The sequence below is a fragment of the Colius striatus genome, chromosome 4, assembly GCF_028858725.1.
Source record: "Colius striatus isolate bColStr4 chromosome 4, bColStr4.1.hap1, whole genome shotgun sequence".
Classification (NCBI taxonomy): Eukaryota; Metazoa; Chordata; class Aves; order Coliiformes; family Coliidae; genus Colius; species Colius striatus.
The window spans coordinates 72640233-72664599 of NC_084762.1; the positions used below are offsets into that span (position 1 = coordinate 72640233).

General features: G+C 37.8%; 1 protein-coding gene across 6 annotated transcripts in view; it reads left to right on the plus strand.

Annotated features, from left to right (window-relative positions):
- Positions 1 to 18602, plus strand: part of TMEM67 (transmembrane protein 67) — a 35242-nt gene extending 16640 nt beyond the window's left edge. For 4 of the 6 annotated variants that reach the window (XM_061996035.1, XM_061996038.1, XM_061996041.1 and 1 more), the window contains 17 exons: positions 1344 to 1500; positions 1877 to 2000; positions 3478 to 3583; positions 5629 to 5685; positions 5782 to 5880; positions 6711 to 6809; positions 7165 to 7251; positions 7991 to 8090; positions 8192 to 8331; positions 10737 to 10877; positions 11342 to 11422; positions 12572 to 12688; positions 14332 to 14448; positions 14531 to 14635; positions 14989 to 15091; positions 17770 to 17912; positions 18378 to 18602. In XM_061996035.1, the coding sequence (XP_061852019.1) occupies positions 1344 to 1500; positions 1877 to 2000; positions 3478 to 3583; positions 5629 to 5685; positions 5782 to 5880; positions 6711 to 6809; positions 7165 to 7251; positions 7991 to 8090; positions 8192 to 8331; positions 10737 to 10877; positions 11342 to 11422; positions 12572 to 12688; positions 14332 to 14448; positions 14531 to 14635; positions 14989 to 15091; positions 17770 to 17912; positions 18378 to 18458 (1857 nt within the window). In that variant the 3' untranslated portion in view covers positions 18459 to 18602. The remainder of the gene's footprint in view (positions 1 to 1343; positions 1501 to 1876; positions 2001 to 3477; positions 3584 to 5628; positions 5686 to 5781; positions 5881 to 6710; positions 6810 to 7164; positions 7252 to 7990; positions 8091 to 8191; positions 8332 to 10736; positions 10878 to 11341; positions 11423 to 12571; positions 12689 to 14331; positions 14449 to 14530; positions 14636 to 14988; positions 15092 to 17769; positions 17913 to 18377) is intronic. The other 2 variants (XM_061996036.1, XM_061996037.1) reach the window with 2 other exon arrangements.
- Positions 18603 to 24367: the final 5765 nt, after the last annotated feature.

Genomic DNA, 24367 nt, shown 5'->3' on the forward strand with positions numbered 1-24367 from the left:
AATAAATATGTTACATACAGTGTAAAAATACATAAACTGTCTACTGTTTGGGTGGTGTGAAAGTCTTGGAGTGCAATAGCTGTCAAAGCTTTAGTTCTTGAAAACTGAAGTGTTTACTGAATATTTTTGACAAATCTTTCTTAAAATATTTTTACTCTTCCACATTGTCTAATGTTGTTTAATCTCTCTTCCAGTATTTCAGACAGAATCTATTTATGGTCATTGAACTAGCCATGTTATTCTTCTTTGTGCTCTTTAAAATCTTAAGTATTTGATGTATTGAGTCTGTAGAACCTGCTGTTAAGTATTAACAACAGTTAATATTACTAGGTTTAAACACAAGCACAAATAAATATTAACTTACTGAGCATTTTTTAATGTAATTATTGTTATGGATTGTATGCATCACTTTCTTCTTCCTACAGCTTTGGAAAAAGCATGGTTGAAATACTGTGTCAGTATTTAAGGGATGCATGCTTGATCACATATGCAAAAACTACTGAATCAGAGATTTAATTTCTTTGCATAGTCATAGAATGGTTGAGGTAGGCAGGTACCTCTGGACGTCACCTTGTCTAGCCCTCTGCTCAAACAGGGCCATGTAGAGCAGGTTGTAAAGGACCATTTCCAGATGGATTTTGAATCTCCAAGAAGCAAGATTCAACAAACTCTCTGGGCAGCCTGTGCCAGTCTTTGGTCACCCTCACAGCTAAAAAGTCTTTCCTGATGCTCAGAGGGAACCTCCTGTTTCAGTTTGTACCCATTGCCTCTGGTCTTGTCACTGGGCAACACTGAAAAGAGCCTGGGTGTATCTTGTATACCTTCCCTTCAGATATATGTACACACTAACAAGATTTTGCCCTGAGCCTTCTCATCTCCGGACAAAACAGTCTCTCTGCCTTTTGCCATGGGACAGATGCTTTAGTCTCTTCATCATCTTAGTGGCCTACACTGGACTATATCAAGTAGCTCTATTTCTCTTTTGTACTGGTGGGCCAGACACGGTGCTTCATGACTTTAGCATTTATGTCTTGACTGTAGTGTTTATGCTGTTTCAGATTTTATGTCTATGAGATTTGCTGGGTTATTTTCCCCTAATCTGTTGAAAAATGTTAGCAGAGCTTCATTCTCCACTTTAGTCATTTTAGTCAATTGCAATAATTTCCAAGAGCTTTGCATAAACTCATTAGTACTTCGTAATTGCTTGCAAATAGCTTGAATACCTTGTCTTTTGTGAAGAAGTGGGACAAATTCCACAATAATTTTGTAGAAGAGTCCATAATTTGATACAATCATTTAATGGCAACAGTGATGTTTTTATTTCGACATTTTTTTTCTTGCAGTGCAAAGTTTCCATTTCCAAGCTTTTACTGGATTTTGCTAATCCAGTCTTTTATGACCTATTCCTTGAATATAATGGTGACAATGGACAAGAAAAGCTTTGGGCTGTGCCAGTTTTAAACTTGAATCTTCAATACAATGAAATGTTTGTTAATCAAGGTAAGATTATCATGGTAACATTTCTGTGAATTTAAATAATCTCAGTAACTTCAAACATAAAGAATTTGTATTACCTACTGTTACTGAGTTGTTTTTAAAGATACTCATCACACCATAACTTGTTTCTGTGTTAAGAATTTACTATTTGTGGGCAAATTCTGATAGTGTTAAGTGCAAGCCTTCGTTGCATAGCCTGTCTCAATCAATAATTTGCACAAATTAAGTAATCTATTTTTGTGATGTATTTGTTCAGGTTGCAAATGATTGGTTTTACACCCTGAATGCATTTCTATTTATTATACAGTTGTAAACATAGTTTTTAGTAGATTTCATTCCTTTTGTGAGTTGAATTACATGACTGTCGTTTTTTTCAAAGGCAGTAATATGAACAACTGGCTTCTGACTCGTCGATTTTTTTTGGTGGATGCACTAAGTGGAAAAGAGAATGACTTGGGAAAACTACCAAGAGTAATTCGGATTGCTAGCAAAATCACAATAAGGTGATTAATTGCTTATAATATATAGCACATAGGATAAGCCAATTTTGTGTTGTTGTCTTAAAAGAAAGTTGGTTTATTATGTTGTTTCTTATATTTCCTTGCGTACTTGGAAACAGCAAGATTTTCCGTAGGTTGTTCTGATGAGTGAGTAAGAAAACATAACATTGACTTGTGGGGGTTAAGATTACTGTGATTAATTTCCAGGTGTGGTAGTCTGGATCAGACTACATATGCATAATGCAAGTTAGCAGGCATTCAGTCACCTCTTAGAAGGTGACTTAAAAACTTATCTGCTAATTATTTTTCGATGTGTATGTTGCTGACAATACAAGGATGTTATTTCATACTCCATATCCCTTTTCACAGTATTTTTACAAACTGTTGCCTATTCTGTTATACAATCCAGTATAGCCTTGTAGTTATTTATCTGAAATACCGAGACTACCTGTTAGGGTCATCACTGATTAATCTCAGCTGGAATATGTTTTGGAAGGACCCTTTCTTCTCCTTCTTTATATATCATCTTCCTCTGAGATGACTGTGTAAAAATTGAGACCTCCCTTTTCCTTTAGCTCTTCTTCACAACTTATTACTTATTAACATTTATAAATATCTAAAAGGTGGGTGTCCGGAGGTTGGAACATCCCTTTTTTCTATTGTATCTAGCAACAGGACAAGGGGTAATGGGATGAAGCTGGAACACAAAAAGTTCCACTTAAACAGAAGAAAAACCTGTTTCACTGTTCAGGTGAGGGAGCCCTGGCACAGGCTGCCCAGAGGGGTTGTGGAGGCTCCTTCCTTGGAGGTCTTCAAGACCCACCTGGACATGTTCCTATGCGACCTGATCTAGGTGAACCTGCTTCTGCAGGGTGGTTGGAGTAGATGATCTCTAAAGGTCCCTTCCAACCCTTACCATACTATGATTCTATGTAAAGATTGCCAAGTAGCACTGAGTACTCATCCATATAAGTAATCATCTTGAAGATTAATTTAATGTGCTAATTCCATTTGCTGAAAATCACAAATAACACTTCTTTTAAAAAGAAGGGTTATCCTGTGTCTGTTACGAGAACAGCTTCCCACGGCCCTTCAAAAAAAGGATAATGCCAGAAAATCAAAATACACATAGAAAAGTCATTCTGTAATGTTTTGAGGATAGTTACTTTTTGGAATTGACTTGAGTTGCAGCTATCCAAATGTGAGCAATAGGCAAAGGTTGATTCAGGTATGTTCTTATAAATAAACAATCCTTCTCAAGCTTTTTTTTTTCTTATATATTTGTGTACGTACTTTTGTATGCTCTGGTTGATTTTAAGATCTGAATTGCCTTGTCATTTGGTTTGAAACTCACATTTTATTGATCAGCTTGTTCTGTTTACTGACTATTTTCTTGTTAGTACAAGTTTTAAGTAACACTTTCCAAGCAACTCATCCAATTTTTGGAATTAAAAACAATGCTCTGTTTGTATTTCTGCAGTATTCGTCTGGTATCCCATACTCAGAGAGGAACCATCTACCCTCCTCTACTTACTATTGCTTACACAGATATGCCTGTCCAAAATCCCGAAACACAGAGTGTGATGGTGAGATATTTTTCCTATCTTAATTGATCTGATTTATCAATCCTACTTTTAGTTCTGTTGGAAATCCAGTTGGGTGAACATTTTGACGGAGGTTATAAAAATCTAGTAAGTAGTTTCTAGTTCTTCTCTATTTGGAAATCACAAGTCTTCACTAAAAGCTTTTACAACAAAACAGTTTTAAAGTATTTTCTTGAGTGTTTTTTAAGAAAAATATTTTTTTAAAATAAAAGTTATTTTTTTAAGAAAATAATTTTCAAGAAAAGCCTCTTTTCTTGAGTCTTTTTTAACTTAAGACACTTAGAATTTTACAGTTAGTTACATAATGCTAAATTCAGCTACAGTTCCAATATTGATATGCATAGAAAATAACAGGAAAAGTATTCTGTGAAGAGCACTGAAAGCAGCAATTTATGCGAGAAGTTGAAGGTTTTTATTTAAAGCAATGCATTAAGAGGAGGTTGGTTGTTATGACGTAAACATTTCAGGTCACCCTTAGCTGAAGTTTAAATATTGGCAATATATCTGAAACATCTTGTAGTGTTTTGGCTGTTGTATGCTATTTTACAACCTATATATAAGAATTAAATTTAAATAATCCAAAATCCTTAGCTAGAGGGGTTGGACATCAGTTTTGGGGACTTTTCTCTGCTGATAGCCACCAAATTCTGCTGCAGCAAATGGAGAAGGAGAGTTTCCTTCTTGCCTGCCTTGCTTTTTGGTTTGCTGTGATGGGCAGCAACTCAGATGTCTCATTCCTATGCCTTTTTTCCATGTTAGATAGCACTGCTTTAAAGAGTGAAAATGTTGAGCTTAATACAGTAAAATAATCATTCTGCTATTAAAAAGAAACAACAAAAAACTCAACATTTTCTGCTTATCAACCTTCAACAGTTCAGGCTACCAGTACACATACATATCTGGCTAGAAATTTCTGCTGCTAGAACCATTCCTTGCATTCCATATTAGCTGCATGAAAGGAAAGAAGAGACAGAGAATTTGAAAGATAGAAAAAATAGAAACTTCTTGTGTGCCTCAACAGTGTCTTTATTTTACCACAGAAACAGCACTGGTTTTAGAAAGTAATTCATTCAGATGTTGATGGAAGAAAGAATTGGTTTCCATTTCTCTGTTTCCCGGTATAATAATTCACCCTTACGTCCACATCTGATGTACTTAGGTGTTATTAATTTTGGATGCCTTGTTGTATTTTGCAAAGTTTATGCAAGTCAAAGGATACATTGAATTTCTTTCCAAGTTCTGTGAATGCTGAGCTTCTAGTAACTGAGCATATTTAGTCTTAATTCCAGTGAGGTGGTAGAATGTTTTGAGAAGCCAGGGTGAGGGGAAGGAGGGATTGTTTTGGGGGCAGTTTGTCCTGTTCTTTAAACTGAATAAAAAACACTATTAATTGTCATTCTTGTGTTAACTTTAGTCTTGCAGTGACCATGACTCAGGCCAGAATGTTTTAAAACTGAGACAAATGTTTTCTGTTCCTTATACAAATCTTTCAGACCTAAGTCAAAATAGGTCTTAGGTTAGATAGATATTTAATCTAGAGGCATCAATTTTGATGTTGCATGGCAATTTTTATTTCACTCAAACTGGAAAAAAATAGATGTCTGAGTGGTGTAAGAGCTCGTTTTATGATTTTGCATCTTGGCATAATTACATTAAAGTTACTTTTAATCAACCCTGATAAAAAGGAAGATGTCTCCCTTCAGAAGGAAAAATGTATGCACATTGGAAAGGATGATAATTAGGTACAGCTAGTAACTTGCAGACGGCAGGCATCCATCTCCCCAGCATTACTGTTGGTAAAATCTGAGTACATGTAGCAGAGCACATGCTAGTAGTACTAAGGCTGGCACTGTAAAACATATATACAATATATGGTCAAATATATACAATAAAACAAGACAGGTGGTGTATAATAGCCCTAGATGGGAATTCCCACTGACTAAAAGTGTGAAAACTGCCACTGTCTATAATGATTGTGGCATTTCAGAATTTCTATGCATATTTACTTTTTGTGTCTTCATATTCAGGTTTCCTTCTCAGTCAATTATGAGATGAATCAGTCAGAGGCTCAGGTACAGACTGACGTAAGTTGTATTTCTTTTAAATTTGACAATATAATGATTTACTTCCGCTTTGTGGGGTTTTTCAAATATCTGCAAATAATTTGTCATTCTCTTTAGATCACGTTGGGTGTGTTGGGTGGACTTGGAGTGTTATGGTCCCTTCTCAAGACTGCAGGCTGGAAGAGGCAAACAGGAAACTCTATAATTGACTTGCAGGTATAAACAAATAACTGGCAACCTAAAAAGGGACAAGTCTCCCCCTCTTTAAGAAGACCTTTGCTATCATTCCCTGTGGTATTACTGTTCTGTTTCTTAAGATAACTGAAAAATTTCTAGCCTAGCTGCATAGGGCCGTGACTTGGCATTAGTCTCACTTGAGGAAGTAGGTTTTTTGCTTTCTTTGGATTCTGATGTTGTAATTTAGAAAATTCTTTTGCTAAAAAGTAAAGTATTTACAGAGCTATTCTGATCAGCTGAGTCCGCTTAGTTTTCAGATGAATTCTTCTTTGAACAAAGCCAAGAATGCAGGAGTTTCAGATACTGAATATACCATAGTTATGACATGTACCATAAATATGACCTCCTGGTGTCAGGAGGTTGGGCATCCCTTTTTGATGGTATCTAGCAACAGGACAAGGGGTAATGGGATGAAGCTGGAACACAAAAAGTTCCATTTAAACAGAAGAAAAAACTATTTCACTGTGAGGATGAGGGGCACTGGCACAGGCTGCCCAGGGGTGGGTATGGAGTCTCCTTCCCTGGAGGTCTTCAAGACCCACCTGGACATGTTCCTTTGTGACCTGATCTAGGGGAACCTGCTTCTGCAGCGGGGGTGGACCAGATTATCTCTAAAGGTCCCTTCCAACCCCTACCATTCTATGATTCTATGATAAATAAATGACCAAAGTAGAACAATTTTGTTCAAGGTTCTTTTTCAGTACTAGAATTTCCTGTAGTATGAGCTATATATGAATATATATATGAATTTACATATGCATTACTTAATTAGTTTTGCAGATCTCTACAGTGTCTTTTTGTAATTGCAGACAATTTTCAAGTTCTTATTGTTTTATGCTGGAGACCTTGCCAACGTTTTCTTTATCATCACAGTGGGCACAGGGATTTATTGGCTCGTGTTCTTCAAAGTAAGTGTTTTTCCAAATTTGGGTATTATGAAAATCTACTAATATTACATATATTTTTACACAAAAATTCATTTTCTTTTTTCCTTTTTTTTTTCTGCCTTTCTGGTCAGAGTATTGAGGCAAGTTCTATATCATATCCTGGTTTGTGTGCTTAAATTTTTGTGTTTCTCCCATTTCTTTTCCGTAGGATTCGTTTTACTTGCAGTCTGCTTAAGAGTCACTTCAAACATTTTCCAAATTCAAAATGCTTGCACATTTAATATTGACTTTTTTCTGCAAAATGTTACTCTTAAGCACTTAGTATGTTTTTAACGTATGCCATCCATACTTTTTCAATATAACTTTTCAATTACAGGCTCAGCAGTTTGTCTCTGTCCTTTTACCGCTTCCTTCTCAAGAAGAAGACTTTGTTACATACATAGCATGTGCGTTTAGTTTAAAGGTAAATATGTTTTTTCCTCAGGCAGGAAAGACATAAAAGATGTTTCTGCCTATTTCCAGGTGGCTTGTTTTTAAACATGTTACAGTTTATTGTATTAGTGTGTAGAGGTAAACAATTATCTTACACTGTGAATTAAGTCATTTTTCCATAGGGATTTGTTTTGTTCAGTCTTTACAGGGAAACAAATGCCTATGGAATATTATTCTTTTGAGGATAAAGCTATAAAGAAATACAAATAAAATAACACCACATCAAGAAAGCAAGTGCTTTCTTTTAAAGCAGAATATAAGTGCTGCCAGTTTCTGATTAAAAAGAAGACAGACTTATGTTCAGTTATGAACATTCAATTATTAATTACTAGAATTATATTCAATCATACTTGTAAAATTTAGAGACTGATATTCTCTCATCACGGGACATACAAGTATTGTATTAATTATGCATATTATATTGATTTTGAATTCATTAAAGAGATGAGTATGGGAAAATACTTAGTCTTTTCTTTTAAATGTTCCTTTGCTGTATTTTATTCATAATTTTGGATGCCATCACATGACTTTTGTCATTCCAAGCTTTTAAATAAAAAATAAAAATAAAAAGTTAGTAACAAAGTTTTAGTCTCAAATATAGTCAAGTATTTTACGTGTTTTGTTCAATGAATGACGTACAACAATTGTTTCTTCATCTTTGTCTGTATGCTGTTGCTGTCCTTGTTATATTTCACCTTTTTCTTTCTTAGGCTCTGCAATTCCTACAGTTGCTGGTTTCACAACTTACTGTAGACGTTTTCTTTATTGACTGGGAAAGACCTAAGGGCAAAGTTGTTAAAGCAGTTGAAGGTAATTCAAACTATGCTTGTTTGCATAAACAGCTTTGGTTAAATTTGGATATGAGTCTCAAGTATTAAATTTGAGAGCTTTATCAGATGTATTCTTTTTAGGTGAAGGCGTTACTAAAAGTGCTACTGCACCTGTGAGCATATGGAGGACATATTTTATAGCAAATGAATGGAATGAGATTCAGACAATGAGGAAGATAAATCCCCTCTTTCAAGTGCTTGCAGTTCTTTTTTTTCTGGAGGTATTATTACTACAATTATTATTGTTATTGTTAAAATCTTTATGATTCACAACCAGTGTGTAACGTAAGGGTCTGTTTTTTTTTAACTTTTGCATTTTCTGTGGTAATAGTGAATGACCTTCAAGTTCACTTGAAAACATGTAACTTAGTAAAATAATTACTTTGATACATTTTTTAAATTAATATGCATGTATATATAGCTCTTTGGAATATTTTGTTAAGGAAGACTTAAAAAAACCCAAACAAAACAGCCAGCCTATAAATACCTTGATAATTTTTGTTTGGGGTTTTTTTAAGGTAATGAGTTACCTTAAATTACTTGAAAGACTGATAAATCTGTGTACACACTCCATTCTTTATTTGCCTATTGGCTTCATTCTGCCACAGTTTACAGCCTCATCTCTGGTTTTGTGTTTAACTGAAAGGAGCTTCTTTCCTGCTAATTTGCTACAGTGACATTTTCTAAAGCAGGAAATGAAACGTGCCACTTCTGTTCCTTATGGCCAAACACAAGGCAATGTGCCTTCAGTTATAGCTTAAAGATATGTGAGAAATTGTGCTTTAGCTTTTCAGAAACATTTTGGTTTGTTTTTTCTGTAGTTTGGTAAGTACTTTTATTTTGGGAATTATTCTTAAAGCGTGTAACATATAGCTGTTTATGTGAGGTTCTTCTACATATTTTAATACTTTTATTCATTTCATACATTTCTGAGTTTAATTTTTCCATTTTTTCTTTTAAATTAAATACATTAAAAAACCCCAAACTTTCCTCATTCACTACATCAGTATTTCTGTTGTTGATGGGAAAAAACAGAGCACAAATTCCCAAAAACAGCTAATTTCCTGAGGTTATGTTTCATAGGCTCCTGGGTTACTAGAAAGGAGAGATTACTCTTAGTAGAGAGGAATTAATATCTTACTGTATAACTTAGGCTGTGAATTTGTTCTGGAGAATCCCTTTCATGTCATAAAAGATACCTAAATAGGCTAAAATTGGTGTTCAGATAATCTTTCATTGCCACGCTGGAGTTTGCGGTTTCCTTAGAGTGTGGTGCATGAGGTTGATAGGGCAGCCAGCTCCTCACTAAGAGGGAAACTTCTGTATTGCTTCAAACCTGTCGTCTTGGGTTAGCAGTTTTCATAAAGTGACTCTTGGCCTCTCATTACTTATGGTGACAGGCCGTACAGTAGTAGAAAACAAGCCAGGAAAAGTAATAGTTGGAAGAAGTTGGAAATCATAGAAGGAGTCTCCCTTCCTTCAGGCCTCATGTCTGGCACCAAAGCAGGTACCCAAAACAGCCTTGGTTACTGTGGCAGTATTGACTTTCATGGCTAGCTCTGGCAACAAAATCAAGCTTTGCAATATTGTACTGGGTCTGCCTGGGAAGGAGTTCATTTTCGTCATAGCAGCCCATAGGGTGCTACTGTTTGTAGCTTAAAACAGGGCTGATAATGCACCAATGGTTGGCTGTTGCTGAACAGCACTTGCGTAAGTCAAGGCCTCCCATGAGTAGGCTGGGGCTGCATAAGGAGCTGAGAGGAGAGCACAGCCAGGACAGCTGACTCCCACTGGCCAAAGGGATACTCTATACCATCATATTCACTAATAAAAATTGAGGGAGGGGATTTCCTGGGGACTGACTGAGCATCAGTCTGCTTGTGGAGGTAGTGTTTGCCTTTGCATCACTTGTTGTGGAGGACTTTTTCACCACCTTGCCTTTTCTTTGCTTGTTAAATCATCTTTGTCTTCACCCACAAGGTTTCTTGCTTTTGTTTTTCCTGTTCCCTCACCCTCTGTGGTGAGGATCAGCCCACCACAAATATGTTTCTGATGCAACTTCAGTTTTAAATGATTTCACAAAATGTTCACCCCTAAAGTGTTTGAAGATACAGTGTTTCTCTCATCTTTTAACTTGCAACTTTTTCTAGATTACTTGTTTAAAATAGATTCATCCATAAAGACAGTGGAGGGAAATATATTTCTGTTCAATAAAAACAAAAAGACACAGTTTCTCACAGTTGCAAAACAGATAAAAAAAATTGTTTTGTCACTTATATAGGACTAAAAAGCTGAAATTTGGCAGAAAAAATATCCCTATGCAGTCCAACAGTAGGATTTTTTCAGTTTTTGATTCAAAGTCAATGCTGACTTCTAATGAGATTTAGTTGCATAGGATTTTGAATTTCTGTATGAACACATATGCATATGGCTTATGTTTGTAATTCTATTTCTCAGTAATAGCACTGGATTACACAACCAGCCTCCATCGTAAGGAACATGCTGCTAGTACCACGTCCATCTTTCCTAATTTTCCTTCTTAATTTCTTTTACGATGGAAACAACAGGGTCATAATTAATACTATTCATGTCTCATTTTGTTACATTGATCTTCTTATCTGTTCAGGTGGTAGGATTTTCAAACCTGGCTTTAATGGATTCTTCTTCCAGTCTTACAAGAAGCGCTGAGAGTTACACAGCACCTTGGAGCCGCATTTTAAGGTTCGGTGTGTCTGCTGCACTCTGGCTAGGCATTGCCTTCTTACAGGTATTGAAACACACAACAGCCTGAAGTACCATTTTCAGGCCAGTTCTCAGAAACTAGAATAGGCCATCCATACTCTGTATTGTAGCAGTGGGTGTATTCTTAACTGGTTTGCTTTCAGGCGCTTTAGCATGACACAGCTTTAGAACTCAAAATGAATCTTCTGGGCTATGAGACACCTTTATTTGTAGACAGGATTGTAATCCTCTCAAATATGTGAATTTATAGAACTACCTTATTTTGTTATGAACAACTGTGAAGCATCTATAAGTTCAAAATTAAAAACAGATTATTGCTACAACTTTACTTCCTAGAGGAAGGATGTCAAGGTGGTGGCCAATGCAGAAGTCTGCAATGGTGGCCACTGCAGAAATCTGTAATTTGTGGGTGTTGAACTTTGAAGTTAACTGTTTAATGAAGTAAAATCTGACAAACTAATAAAAGAAAAATTGTTTGATTTATTTCAGGTTATTTTTTTTTCTATGTTTTATGAAAGATTTGTTGAAGACAAGATAAGCCAATTTATTGATTTGTGTTGCATGAGCAATGTAAGTATTTCTTTGCCTCATTTATACAATGGCCTTTTGAATAGAGTAATACATAAGATGGTTTTAAGAATATTAAATAATATTTATTAATTTAATTTAATCAGACATGACTAGTGAACAGCCAAAGTCAGTGTTTCTTTAAGCTCACTTTACTTGTGCAATCTATCAGATCTCAGTTAAAGTTTAATTAGAAAAAGATTCTGCTTGCATAGATATCAATATATTCTTCTAGACCTGTGACTTTTAGATGGTTTTTTGAAGTCAAATTGGTTACACATGCTCCTGCAGCATTAAAAAGTATCAACAGAAATGAGGTATGGAATAATTTGCTGCCATTCTGTCAGCTGGTTTGTATGTTGGTATCTTTGACTCACAGACATGGCTGTCTTGGTTTTATTTAATATGTTTGTGTTCGGTTTCTGCTCCTATCTTGTGGCCGCCCCTCAGCTACTGAACTTCATGGTTGCTCCTCTTGGACAATTACCACCTTTTTCATGCATTTTCATTTACTCACACCTGAACTACTTTCCTTCTCTAGTTTAAATTTGTGTCTTGAAGATTTATACTGCAGGAATCCCTTTGTAACCAAAGAGGAGTGCAGTCTGAACAAGTTGGGTTACCTCATTCTCCCAGAACTTTCTTAAAAATACAGAGATTAACCTCTTTGATCAGCCTTTCCAGCTTTGGTTATTCTCTTCCATGAAACACCGAGGTAGTGCATGTATTGCAGAGAGAGTTCATTTTGGGTTTTATGTGATACATAAGTGCTGAATGAAATTCTATTTAAACACAGTCTCCTAGGTGCTCAAGTGGAATCATGCATACATACTATGTATCACAGAAATTACTTTTGAATCAAAATAAAAGCTAATAACTTTTGTTAAAATTTTTGGCTTTGTGAAATAAAGTAGCAATCCTTGCCATTGATAAACTAATCTTGAAGCTGATGTGTGTTTCTACTTTAATAGAGATAAAGCTAATCAGTAAAAGAGTTATTAAATATTTTCCTGATGTATTTATTTTGGTACCTGCCTGCTTTGTATTTGTAGAAGGACTGGTCCTGCTGATCTCTGCTGTGAATTCAAGAGCTCAAAAATAAAATTGTAAAGTCTAATTAAAATATTCTTGTCTTTCCCTTGTCTCTTTTAGATTTCAGTGTTTCTCTTGTCACACAGCTGCTTTGGTTATTACATCCATGGTCGCTCTGTGCATGGGCATGCAGATACCAATATGGAAGAAATGAATATGAATCTAAAGAGAGAAGCAGTAAGTAAAAGTATTAAACTTTACACCTCCACTATTTATTTGTTTTATTTAAAAAAACACTCCTTTGCAAATGGATCTGCTCTTGTACATTACATGGCACCAAGTCTCCTCTTCTTTTAGTCTAGAGAAGAGGAGACTGAGGGGAGATCTCATTAACATTTACAGATATCTCAATGGCAGGTGTCAGGAGGTTGGGGCATCACTTTTTGCGATGTTATCTAGCAACAGGACGGTGGGTAATGGGATGAAGCTGGACCACAAAACGTTCCATTTAAACAGAAGAAAAAACTATTTCACTGTGAGGGTGAGGGAGCAGTGGCACAGGCTGCCCAGAGGGATTGTGGAGTCTCCTTCCTTGGAGGTCTTCAAGATCCACCTGGATATGTCCCTGTGTGGCCTGATCTAGGTGGACCTGCTTCTGCAGAGGTGTTGGACTGGATGATCTCTAAAGATCCCTTGCAACTCCTACCATTCTATGATTCTAAATTTCATGAACTTGAACAAATCTTTTTTTTTTCCTGGATTTAAGTTTTGATGCTTAAAAGATACCAAAGATACCAGCTGCTGGTGTGTAAATATATGATTCAGCAGTTCTTTCAACTAGCTGTTCATTGGTCTTCTTCACTATCTTTTCTTTGCTGTTGCTTTTACAGATGAAATAGATACAAAGCTCCAGTTTTTCTACAAAGTTTTTTTTTTCATGTATTTAAGAACCTTCTTTTTGATATTGAAGTTTTTCATAAGCTCATGGCCACAATCAAAAAGGTGCATACCAAAAAGCTCTCATAAAGATACAAATCTGAAAAACTCCCAATAAAGAAACCTCTACTCTTCCAATAAATTATTATTCCATCTCTTCTCCTGTAGGGATATGACTTGCTCTTCATAGAAATTAATTAATTTAAATAAGTCTTTTTTCTAGTTTGTTGTATCTTTACTGCAAGATCAGGCAAATGTAAAATGTCTTATACAAGACTAGAACATTTTGCACTACATTTCCTGACATCTTGCATCTGTGTAGGGATAAGTAGGAAGACTGTACCTTAGACAGAGGACATTGCCATTTCAATAAAAGAACAGAAAAAGCCATAACCTCATTAAAATTAAATCTTATTAAACTTTGAAGTTTAGAGGAATCTTTTTAATGATATTTTCTACTAGTGATATTTTCTGTGTTCCTGTATTCTTTTTCTAAATGTTTCTTTTCATATAATTTTGGGAAAAGCATTTTTTTCTCTATGGAGATGTTGAATTTTCTGTTTTCTTGAGATTTTAGAAATATATTAAAAGTGACCTAAAATACATATGGTAAAAGACAGGAGTCAAAAAAACCACCCAGGACAAGTATAGAATAAATGATAAACAGAAAAGAAAGCACTTCAGAATGAATGTCAAGATGTCTTAAAAGGTAATGAACTGAATGCAGCTGAAGAGAGGCCTATGACTTTGTGACAGCAGGGGTCAGGATTTCACGTCCCAGGAAAATCCTCCAGTAATAGAACCAAAAGTGCAGTGGATTCAGATATTTCGTGATATTTTAAGTACTATGTGTACATGAAGGAGAGAATATTAAAAGCTTTTGACTTTTGGGAGTCTATAAATGGCTTTAATAATGTGAATTTCCAATTGCTTTAATTGTATAGGAAAATCTATGCAGTCAGAGAGGTTTGTTACCAAACACAGACGGCCAGACATTTCAGATTTCTATTTCAAGAAAAATGCGACTGCACTATGACAGGATTCATGAAACCCTCACAAGAGTAAGTGAGATATTTGTATTCTGTAAATGTTAGTTACAATATGTCATTTTTCTGCTGAAGTCATGGTCATGTTTTCTTTCAGAAACGTGGTCCTGCTAGGCTTTTGGACTCGGCTGCAAACGCTTTTGAACAAAGCACAAGGGCATACAACACCATGAACAGATTTCTCAACTCTTTTATTGATCACGTATGTAGATTGACGTTATCGTATTAAGGAAAATCTAATTATAGGAAATAAAGACTAAAAATTGTAAATCTGAAAGACTGGAAAGCATATGTGCCTAAAGATTTCTTGTTAAAGGCCTTTAATGACAATTGGGACAGTGCTTCATTCAATTAAAAACAAATGGAGTAGTGTCCAACAGTGCAGCCTGCTCTTAAAAACGACAAATCTATTTTGTTATGTACTTATTTTTGTCTTTGAATAGACCAGTGCTTTTTTTCATTCATAAAGGTCCGAGTAGCCATATTTCACTCTGTTAACAAGTGCTTTTCTTTGATATCATAAAACATGAAGTATTGTTTTCCCTTTTCCTGTAGGTTCATAAAGAAATGGATTACATTGTTAAAGATAAGTTGCTGCTGGAACGGATTCTTGGCATGGAGTTCATGGAACCAATAGAGAAAAGTATTTTTTACAATGGTAAAGATTTGACTTGCTTTTTATACTAAGTATGTGAGTTTGTGTGTGGATTTCTTTCCCAGGATTTACAGTCTGAAGTAGACTTTACAGCATGAGGAGTCATTAAATGTACCACTTGTGAGGGAGGTATCTTGAAGTTCTTCAGGTTACAGAAACCCTATTTATAATCTGTCACCGGACTGCAATGTTCTTTCTTTTAGGCAACTGAAAAGATCTTGTGTAGCAATGCAAACCTGTTTACAAAGTGCTCCTTTCACTTGCTGTCTAGATCTAATATCCACTTTGTAAATGGAAAAGAAGATCCATAGTATTTAAGTAGCTCCATGCTATTTTTTTAATGTAGAAGCAAATTTCTTCTAAAACATCTAAAAGTACAGACAAATGATTTATTTAAAGAGGTTATTGATTGGAGTGAAGATATTTCAGTGGAATACTTGATGTTAATACATCACTCATTTTTGCAGACTCCACTAAGTAATTTGGGTTCTTGAATATTTTATTTTCAAGTTTTTTAAGCATTGCCAATATTTACAGCGAAAACAAATATTCCAGCAGAAACAGAGATGATACCAGTTCTGATTCTGGTCCCTGGAGTTATGCATAATCAGTCAAACTTGGGTTCTTCGATGCATCATCCTGAATCCCAAGCCCATGCTAAACCTAGCCACAAGTATTTCCAAGTGACCAGTATGCATGTTAAAAATAACTTTAGTGAAAGTTCTTGACCATATGTCAACCTTCAAGCTAGGTTCCTGAATCAGAATCCCTAGAAGACTGATGCTGTGGAAACACCAAGACTCCTAAAACATTACCCTATTTGTAATTACTGACAGGTGACCAAAACTTGCATTGCTGAGATCCTTATCCAGTGTTAGAGCCTCAACTTCTGCCACTTGTAAGGTTCTGAAAACTTGAGTCTTGGTCTCCTCATATTAACAGATAGGTCTGGGGACGAGTACCTGTGCTGCAATGAAATATGAGCTGTGAACTTAGGCCTGATAGCAGTCTGCTTCCTCAGTCCCCGAGCTGGACAGAATCCATTAGAAATGATCTCTGGACACCTGAGTTCAGATCCTGATTCTACCCTTAACCATAAATATCACCTGCATGAAATCTAAACATTAACTAATGATGCAATATGATGCAAGGCCTCATTTTGAGTCTCTCAAGTACTTGACTCTCCAGCCTCACTGTTCAAAAACTCTAAACTGTCATCAGAACCTCAGTCCAACCCATAGACATTACCACATGACAATTACACATCCTGAATAGATCATTTTTCTTACATAATAGCAATCCAGATTGCATCACTGATATGTGCAAAATTTTCCCTACTCTGACACTGAGGCTGCAAAAGCTGAAGCCTAATTTGAATCTCAAACCTTGCTATAAAAGATGAGATGCAGTACATGCTTTCAAATGAGCTGTAGTCTGACATTTTTACTCAGTCTGTATGAGCTACACCTAATGCATTAAAGGCTTGGACTCTTGTCCCGTATAATGGTGAAGCACTATCTTTACTAATAGATGTTGCCAGATAGTAAGTATCTGCCTTAAGGCTATAACTAGGGCTTCCTTCAGCCATAAATGCTGTCAGGTATGCATCATCTGAGTTAGCATTAAGTGTTTCGGCATGATGTGATGACTCCAAATTGTGCAGCATTCGGCAAAGGTTTGGTCTTCTGACTGCCACTGTTTCCAGGTTCATATAAATGGAGAGAAATATATAAGAAAAAACTATTTCACTGTGAGGGTGAGGGAGCCCTGGCACAGGCTGCCCAGAGGGATTGTGGAGTCTCCTTCCTTGGAGGTCTTCAAGACCCACCTGGACATGTTCCTATGCGACCTGATCTAGGTGACCCTGCTTCTGCAGGGGGGTTGGACTAGATGATCTTTCGAAGTCCCTTCCAACCCCTACCATTCTATGATTCTATGATATTGTTTGATGGTTTAGACTGCCATGGTTCCCAAAAGTTTAGAGACAAGTCCAGATTTCCTGGCAGTTGGACATACACAATTTGAGATGAAAATACACTGTTTCCAATAAAACTTGCATCAGGCATGTTTCTGAAAACGTAGAAAGAGGGAAAAGAATCTGTCTTCTGTGATTTTTTTATTTCAAATGTTCTTTTCTCTTTTGAGAGAGGTGCTTTTTGATAAAATAGTGGATAAGTGATCTAGCCTACTTTGGCTATGAAAAAGGTATTTTAAGCTTAAAAGACCCATTTTCCAGGAAGTTGTTACCCAATTACCAGAGCTAATGTTAAGCTCCAGACCTTCTCATAAGTGAAGCTTCAAGAATATGTTTTTATTCTTTTGCTGAGGCCAGAGTTAACACTTGCTAAAAATTTAAGTGGCAAGGAAGTTACATCTGCTTCTTGTACAAAGGAGCCTTTTTTAAACAATCTGATTGAGATTTCAGGAGTGAAAAAGGTTGTGTGCGGGCTTTTCCTGACGTATTCCCTCCGTGTTAAGACTGTTTTGTAAGTTAAAAGGTTTGTGTTATTTTGCTTAAATGGAATGACATAACTAGCTCTTATGATGCCATAGGATGCCATAACCAGCTCTTGCTCTGACTTTCTTGTTTCTTACCAACTTTTTCAGCATGATCCAATGAACTCCACAAACTTGGACTTCACAGAAATAATAATTTTTCCAAAATTGTTCACTTTCTGTAGATGAAGGACACTCTTTCACTGACGTTCTCTATTACGGCAACGAGGCAACGCTGCTCATCTTTGATACCTTGTTTTTCTCCGTGGTGGATCTGGCTTCCCAAAGTTTTGTTTTGGCAGCTATTCTAACATATTTGCAACAAGAGGTAAATTTCAATTTAAGAACAAAGTAATTTTTTTTAAACGGGGGTTAGTAAGGAAGTTTGTCTGGTTAACCAGATAATCAAAGCAGTTCCGTTAGTAGTATGTGGTGACAGAGATTCTCCCAAGAGCTTATAGAATAGATTTGGGTTGGGTGGGGTTTTTTTTTTTGTCAAATAGACTTGTGGGAAATTATTTCTATTCATATGCCTGTTGTGAGGAAGAGGCTTCAAATAACTTTAAGTAAAACCCACAAATATCTGTTAAAATGAATCACATATAATTCTGTCCTATTTCATGCTGGAAAGATACTGGAAGATATTTCAAAAATGCAAAAGGGACTTAAGCACCTAATTCACTCATTTTATTTAAGATTTAAAGATAATATGAAGCTACTATTGTATGTTGGGTAATGAAAATTATTGTTTTAAGTATGTCTTCATTCATATGTATTTTCTAAATGTTCTTAGATATTTAGGTTCATTCGTAATACACTTGGGAAGAAGAATTTGGCATCCAAAACCTTGGTGGATGAAAGATTCCTCATTTAATTAAGAAGATGAAAAACTCTTGCAGAGTTAATTGTGGAAGTCATGTCCACAACTGAAGTACCTCTGGCCTGCAGATTAATTGCAGTGCAATTTCCAGTAATAGTAATGTAATGGTTTTGAAATAGATAATTTTTATACTGTTTGCTATTAAGCTTTATTTTTATGTATTTACAAATATTTTTTTAAGTTCTGATCATTAAGCCAGAGGCCTTGAAAAAGAAAGGTACGTGAAAATAAAACAGAAGTAAACTTACTGTTGTTATTATTAGAATAAGATAAAAATGGTTTAATGGCTTTTGGTTAGATATGGACCACTCAGTTTCTGGCAATAGTTTGAGCATCTTAGTTGGCAGGAGAGGTTGCCAACTCTTATGTTTTCTGAAAATCCCTTAATTTTTTTTCTTTTAAATGTATTTTGAGATCTAACATTTAGCAAACATATTTGCAGGTTTACAGAGCTCAGGATTATTTTAACTTTTCTTAGAATTGATCGTTGTTTTTCTTGGGTGTCGACTACACATGGCAAAGTTTCATTGTGTTTGAGATGAAGTGGTGTTGCAGAGATGCAAAGAAACAGCCTAGTTATGACGGGGAAGAGGAGATGGTTATAGGCATTTTGGGTTTGTTCCTGGTCTTCTGTCATGTGATGGGAAGTGCCCAGGGAAATCATAGAATCATAGAATGGTAGGGGTTGGAAGGGACCTTTAGAGATCATCTAGTACAACCCCCCTGCAGAAGCAGGTTCCCCTAGATCAGGTTGCATAGGAACATGTCCAGGTGGATCTTGAAGACCTCCAAGGAAGGAGACTCCACAACCCCTCTGGGCAGCCTGTGCCAGGGCTCCTTCACCCTCATAGTGAAATACAGTAAGTCTTCTGTGCTGTTTCCACACAAGTGAAATAAGAGCAATTGTTCTTACCTGTTCAGAAGTGTTTTCACAGGTGCTCATGTGCCTCTGTGTCTCTTATTTCTCTGGCTTTATTATTTTTAGGTATAACACACTTTATCATCATCATGTTTTTGGAATTTAGAGAATTTAATAATTATTCAGTTGCCACTTACTAAGTGTTAAGGGAGAAGTGTCTACCACCCATTCATATCTCTGAGAAGTCTCCATACCTTTTTAAAATCACATTTTTCAGTAAAAGGTTAAACAGAAAAAGTGTTTGCTGGTTTTGTAGCTGCTGCTTGTCTTTAGACAATTCAACAAGGGACTTTCACCAGCAAAAGCACCATAAAAATTACGGTCAAAGTTAGTGTGATGTGATTCGTTGAACCTAGCAGATGTGCAGTGCAGATGTGCTCATCTGAGTTGAAGCAGCATCGCGTTTCAGGTGCTTCTTGGCTTCATAAAAAGAAACATGTGCTCATACTATATGATATCGTGATACTAACCTTACATCAACATGGACTCAGGGTTACTATTGCTCTAATGCATTTGCTTTTGGTGCTGCAAAAACCTGCAAAAAACTAGCTTGCTAGTCCAATGTGGTTGCTATTACTGGAGACAGAATGTGTCTGCCAGCAAGGCTGTAACAAAGTAGCTAACGGGAGACTTGATTTTCAACAGGATGTCCGTTTATTAATATGCAGTTTAGCATTGGCATTCCCATGTCCTGCTTTCCTTACTTTTGTCTGCTTATGTGCACAATTCTTTGTTGGTGCACACTATGCCACAAAAAAGGTGTGAATACAAAACATGCAACAGAGTACCATGACTGTATGGCTTCATTAGTTGTGAGGTTTCCATCATGTTTATTGTCAGTGATCTACTGAGTGCCAAAACTGTAAATGAAGCTGAGGAGCCAAGTAAGAAGTGGTCCACACTAGGGCATTTACAGGGCAAAGTTAGGCTCACCTGAGGCCCAGGTATTTCTTTGGTCGGTGTTTTTGCATAGCTTAACTAAACTGAACAAAACTTTCCGGATCTTACAAGTCCTGCTGAAACTTCAGTGTACAAAAGGAAACAGAATCTTTCTCACATGACCATATTTATCCAACTGATGTGTGGCTAAAGGGGTACAGAAAGTTGCTGTGGTGCATAAGGGAGCAAGTATGACCCTAATGAATTACCCTAATGCAGGTCTTTTCATACTGTCCTTTGCAGCAATAGTGCTGAGCATCGTTGGTAACAGGAGCAAGTTTTTTCTCCATGTGAATTCTGATAACATATTCATAGTCATGAAGTTATTCCAGGGAACAGAACCACACTTCGAACATATGTCCTCTAGAATGGTCTAACGTATGACTGATTTCAGTCAGAATCACTAAAAGGTCACAAGCAGCCCCAGGTAAGCCAGGGAATGTCTGCAAGCACAACAACAAAGATGCTGTTGTGCCATCTGTGGGTACAGACATGTAGTTTTTGGTTGGTCCAGCACCAGTAGAAATAGAGACATTTCGGCACATGGGCTCCCACTTGGTACCTTGTCCTCAGTGCTTTTGCTCACCAGGTAGACCTTTCCGTGCAAAAATCGTACTTTGAGTTTGCTTTAGATATGACTTTATCTGCTGCTCAAAAGGGCATGTGAAAGCTTTGATGACCTTGCAGTTTGCAAGAACTACTGCTAAAGGCAGCTCTCATTACAGAGGAATGATAAATTCATTTGAAAATGTCCTGTCAAAACAGTTCAGTCACTTGGCCCTCTGTTTCTTCTCAGTTGTGTTTTGTTTTTCCAGGTCATTTATCTAAAATGTTAATATAGCTAACATAGGCACTCTACAGGATTTAGGAAATAATTACAAGAATCAAAAGCTCCAGGAATTCACAGGAGTTTTTTTCATTCTTGCTGTCCAGTGAACACTTGAAACAGGTTGGCTGCACTTTGTTCTCCTATTGCTTGGTATTTGTTCAAGAAATAGCTGTTGTGATTGTATTTCCAACTTCACGTTTCTCCTTTTTTAACATTAGTGTGCAGCTACAGTGTCTTGTTTGTGGTGGGTGTCTTTCAAGTTTCTAATTGTTTTATTCAGTCATGTGGCATTTCAGACTCTTGTATCTGTCCCTCTGAGCAAAAAATGATTTTCAAAGATTGGAGAAGGGTTTTTTTTCAGTTGCTAAATCAGTTTACCCAAGCCTACAGCATGCTTTTTGTTTCGTGAAGATGAGAGGCTTCAGAGTAAGGCAGGAGGCTGCTACCGATTCTGTAGTCCAGCGAAGTGCTGTCAGGACAAGCGTCAGAAAGGGATTTTGCAGTTGATGTAGCAATGGAGGGTACGTTTTGGATAGCTACAAATAACGGAATGAGATGGCTGCTTTTTGCCAGGCGTCTTAGGGGTTAGAGACCAAGATAGTTAATTCCACAAATAACTTGTATAACAGTTATAACTTGTATATACAGACGAGGTACAGTCATTTCCAGAATATGTCGAAAACTCACAGGTTTCATTTACTAGTGAGGACTTGAATGATTTGTATTTTACTACAGCATTCATCTTAATGGTAGAGACAGGTGTGTGGTCGAGGTAAATTGTACCAGAGGGGCCAAGCTGCAGCCCCAAGCAGCAGGACCAAGGTACCAGGCTGCAGGCCCGGGACTGAGCTGCTGCTGGCTCCCACAGATTTGGATCCACAGGCTGGGCTGGGGGTGGTTGAGCCTGAGGCATGTTCCCCAGGAATGGCACGGGGGATGCATTTGCCTCTCTGTAAGATTAACGTATCTATCTTGTCCTGGTAGAGCTTCAGTAAGCCTTGATGGCCCAGAGCCCTGACCATCCATGTCCCTCTCTGATCCAGACCGCTTTACCAACCTCCTGGTGCTGCTGGAGAGTTTTCACCACCTTAGTTTCCCCAGGTGACCTCTGTCACAGCAGGAGTAGCTGTAAGGCTGGCAGCTGGGGACAGATGAGGCAGCACTTGGGGTTAATTAGGAAACACTGGATGTTAAGAGCTCACTTGTGGAATAGCTTGTTGGCTCTGCAGCAATCAGGAGGCAGCACCACATTAGCTGACATTGAGGACTTCCCTTTGAATGTTCAGAAATGTTCCTTTTTTAATCTTTGAAAGCTGAGCCTGCCCCAGACAATGTCCTCACAGCCTGTGCTGTTCATGGTATCAAAAGCAGAGGCTGTATCTAAACAGAGAGAAGGAAGTGTACTTACAGCACTAACAGAGTTATGCCCAGAAAACAGGCAACATTTAACAGAGCTCTAGAGAGCTTCTTTCCAGGAGAAAGATTGGGGGTTTTTTGCCTAGAGAGCCTGCTATTACAGAGTTACTGGATCTCCATTTTACAGCTCTGTGCATCAGGGTGGCAGAAAAGCTCCTGCAGTATGGAAGGAACTGGAATGAAAGCAACAACCTGTAACCCCATGGTCTCAGTGACCTTTTCACCCTGGTTTACAACCACAGGGAAATAATCCCCTTCAAATCATGAAAAAAAAAAAAAAAAAAGTCTCCAGTTCTTCGTGCAAATGCTGAAGAGAGATATTTGCCTCTGGCTCTGCCTCATCCCTGGGACAAGAGTGGCACCAACCTTCCAAGCAAAGATGTCGGTGTCTCTCGGAGCCACTCTGGTCCCCCTTCCTGTCGTGCCTGGCTGAGGGCAGCAGAGCTGGGACAAGGGGCCTCATCTGGAGTCCTGTGCCCAGTTCTGGGCTCCTCAGCTCAAGAGGGACAGGGAAGTGCTGGAGAGAGTCCAGCACAGGGCCACCAAGATCATCAGGGGACTGGAACATCTTTCATAACAGGAAAGGCTGCGGGAACTGGGGCTGTTTAGTCTGGAGGAGACTGAGGGGAGATCTTATTAACATTTATAAATATCAAAAGGGTGGGTGTCAGGAGGTTGGGACATCCCTTTTTTCTATGGTACCTAGTAACAGGACAAGGGGCAGTGAGATGAAGCCGGAACACAAAAAGTTCCACTTAAATATAAGAAAAAACTATTTCACTGTTCAGGTGAGGGAGCCCTGGCACAGGCTGCCCAGAGGGGTTGTGGAGTCTCCTTCCTTGGAGGTCTTCAAGACCCGCCTGGACATGTTCCTATGCGACCTGATCTAGGTGAACCTGCTTCTGCAGGGGGGTTGGACTAGATGATCTCTAAAGGTCCCTTCTAACCCCTACCATTTTATGATTCTATGAGGGGAGTTTGGGACAATGGGAATTTGAGACGAGTGGAGTTTGCTCCTTCACGAGCTGCAGTGTCCCTTGAGTCGTTTCCACATGCCATGGAGCTGCTGGGGTACCATGGGGGTCAGCACATCCCTCCACAGCCTCTCAGAGGACAGATCCACCACTGCTTTGGGGCACACACAGCCCCAGGCACCAGCCCTGCCCCTCACCCTTCCTTTCCAGGTTCAGCCAAGCCTGCAGAGAGCCAAAGCCCCAGAAACCTTGGCAAAGGGATGCGGGAGCTATGCCAATATCTTTATGTTTAATAACAGCTGTGCTAAAAGCTCAGTATTTGTTACACTATACTGGAATGTCAGAGCGGAGATGATGCCAGGGAGGAGACTGCTATGGTCTGCGACCTGATCTAGGTTGACCTGCTTCTGCAGGGCGGGTTGGACTAGATGATCTCTGAAGGTCTCTTTCAACCCCTACCATTCTATGGTTTTATGGTGTTCACGTCTCCTGAAGCCATACAGTCAGAAAACGGTTTCTGTTTGTCCCACAGTGCTGCATTTCCCATTTGCAATATTTTATTTCTTTTCTTGTGTGGATATAAAGTTCTGAGCTTCACCACTGAAAACAGCAAAGCTGCTCATCTGTACCTTGTATGCAGAGGCTGTCTACAAACACTGGAAAATATTACCACGTGGTCAGGAGTAGGACACACAGACTGTGTTTTCTGTTGAGGTTGCTGTGCAGAGCTGGGTTATGTCACACGGCACACAAGCTCAGTGCTGAACTTGCTGAGACTCCAGGTTGCCCCTGCACCATCCTAGTCCCGCAGGCACAGGGAGTCATC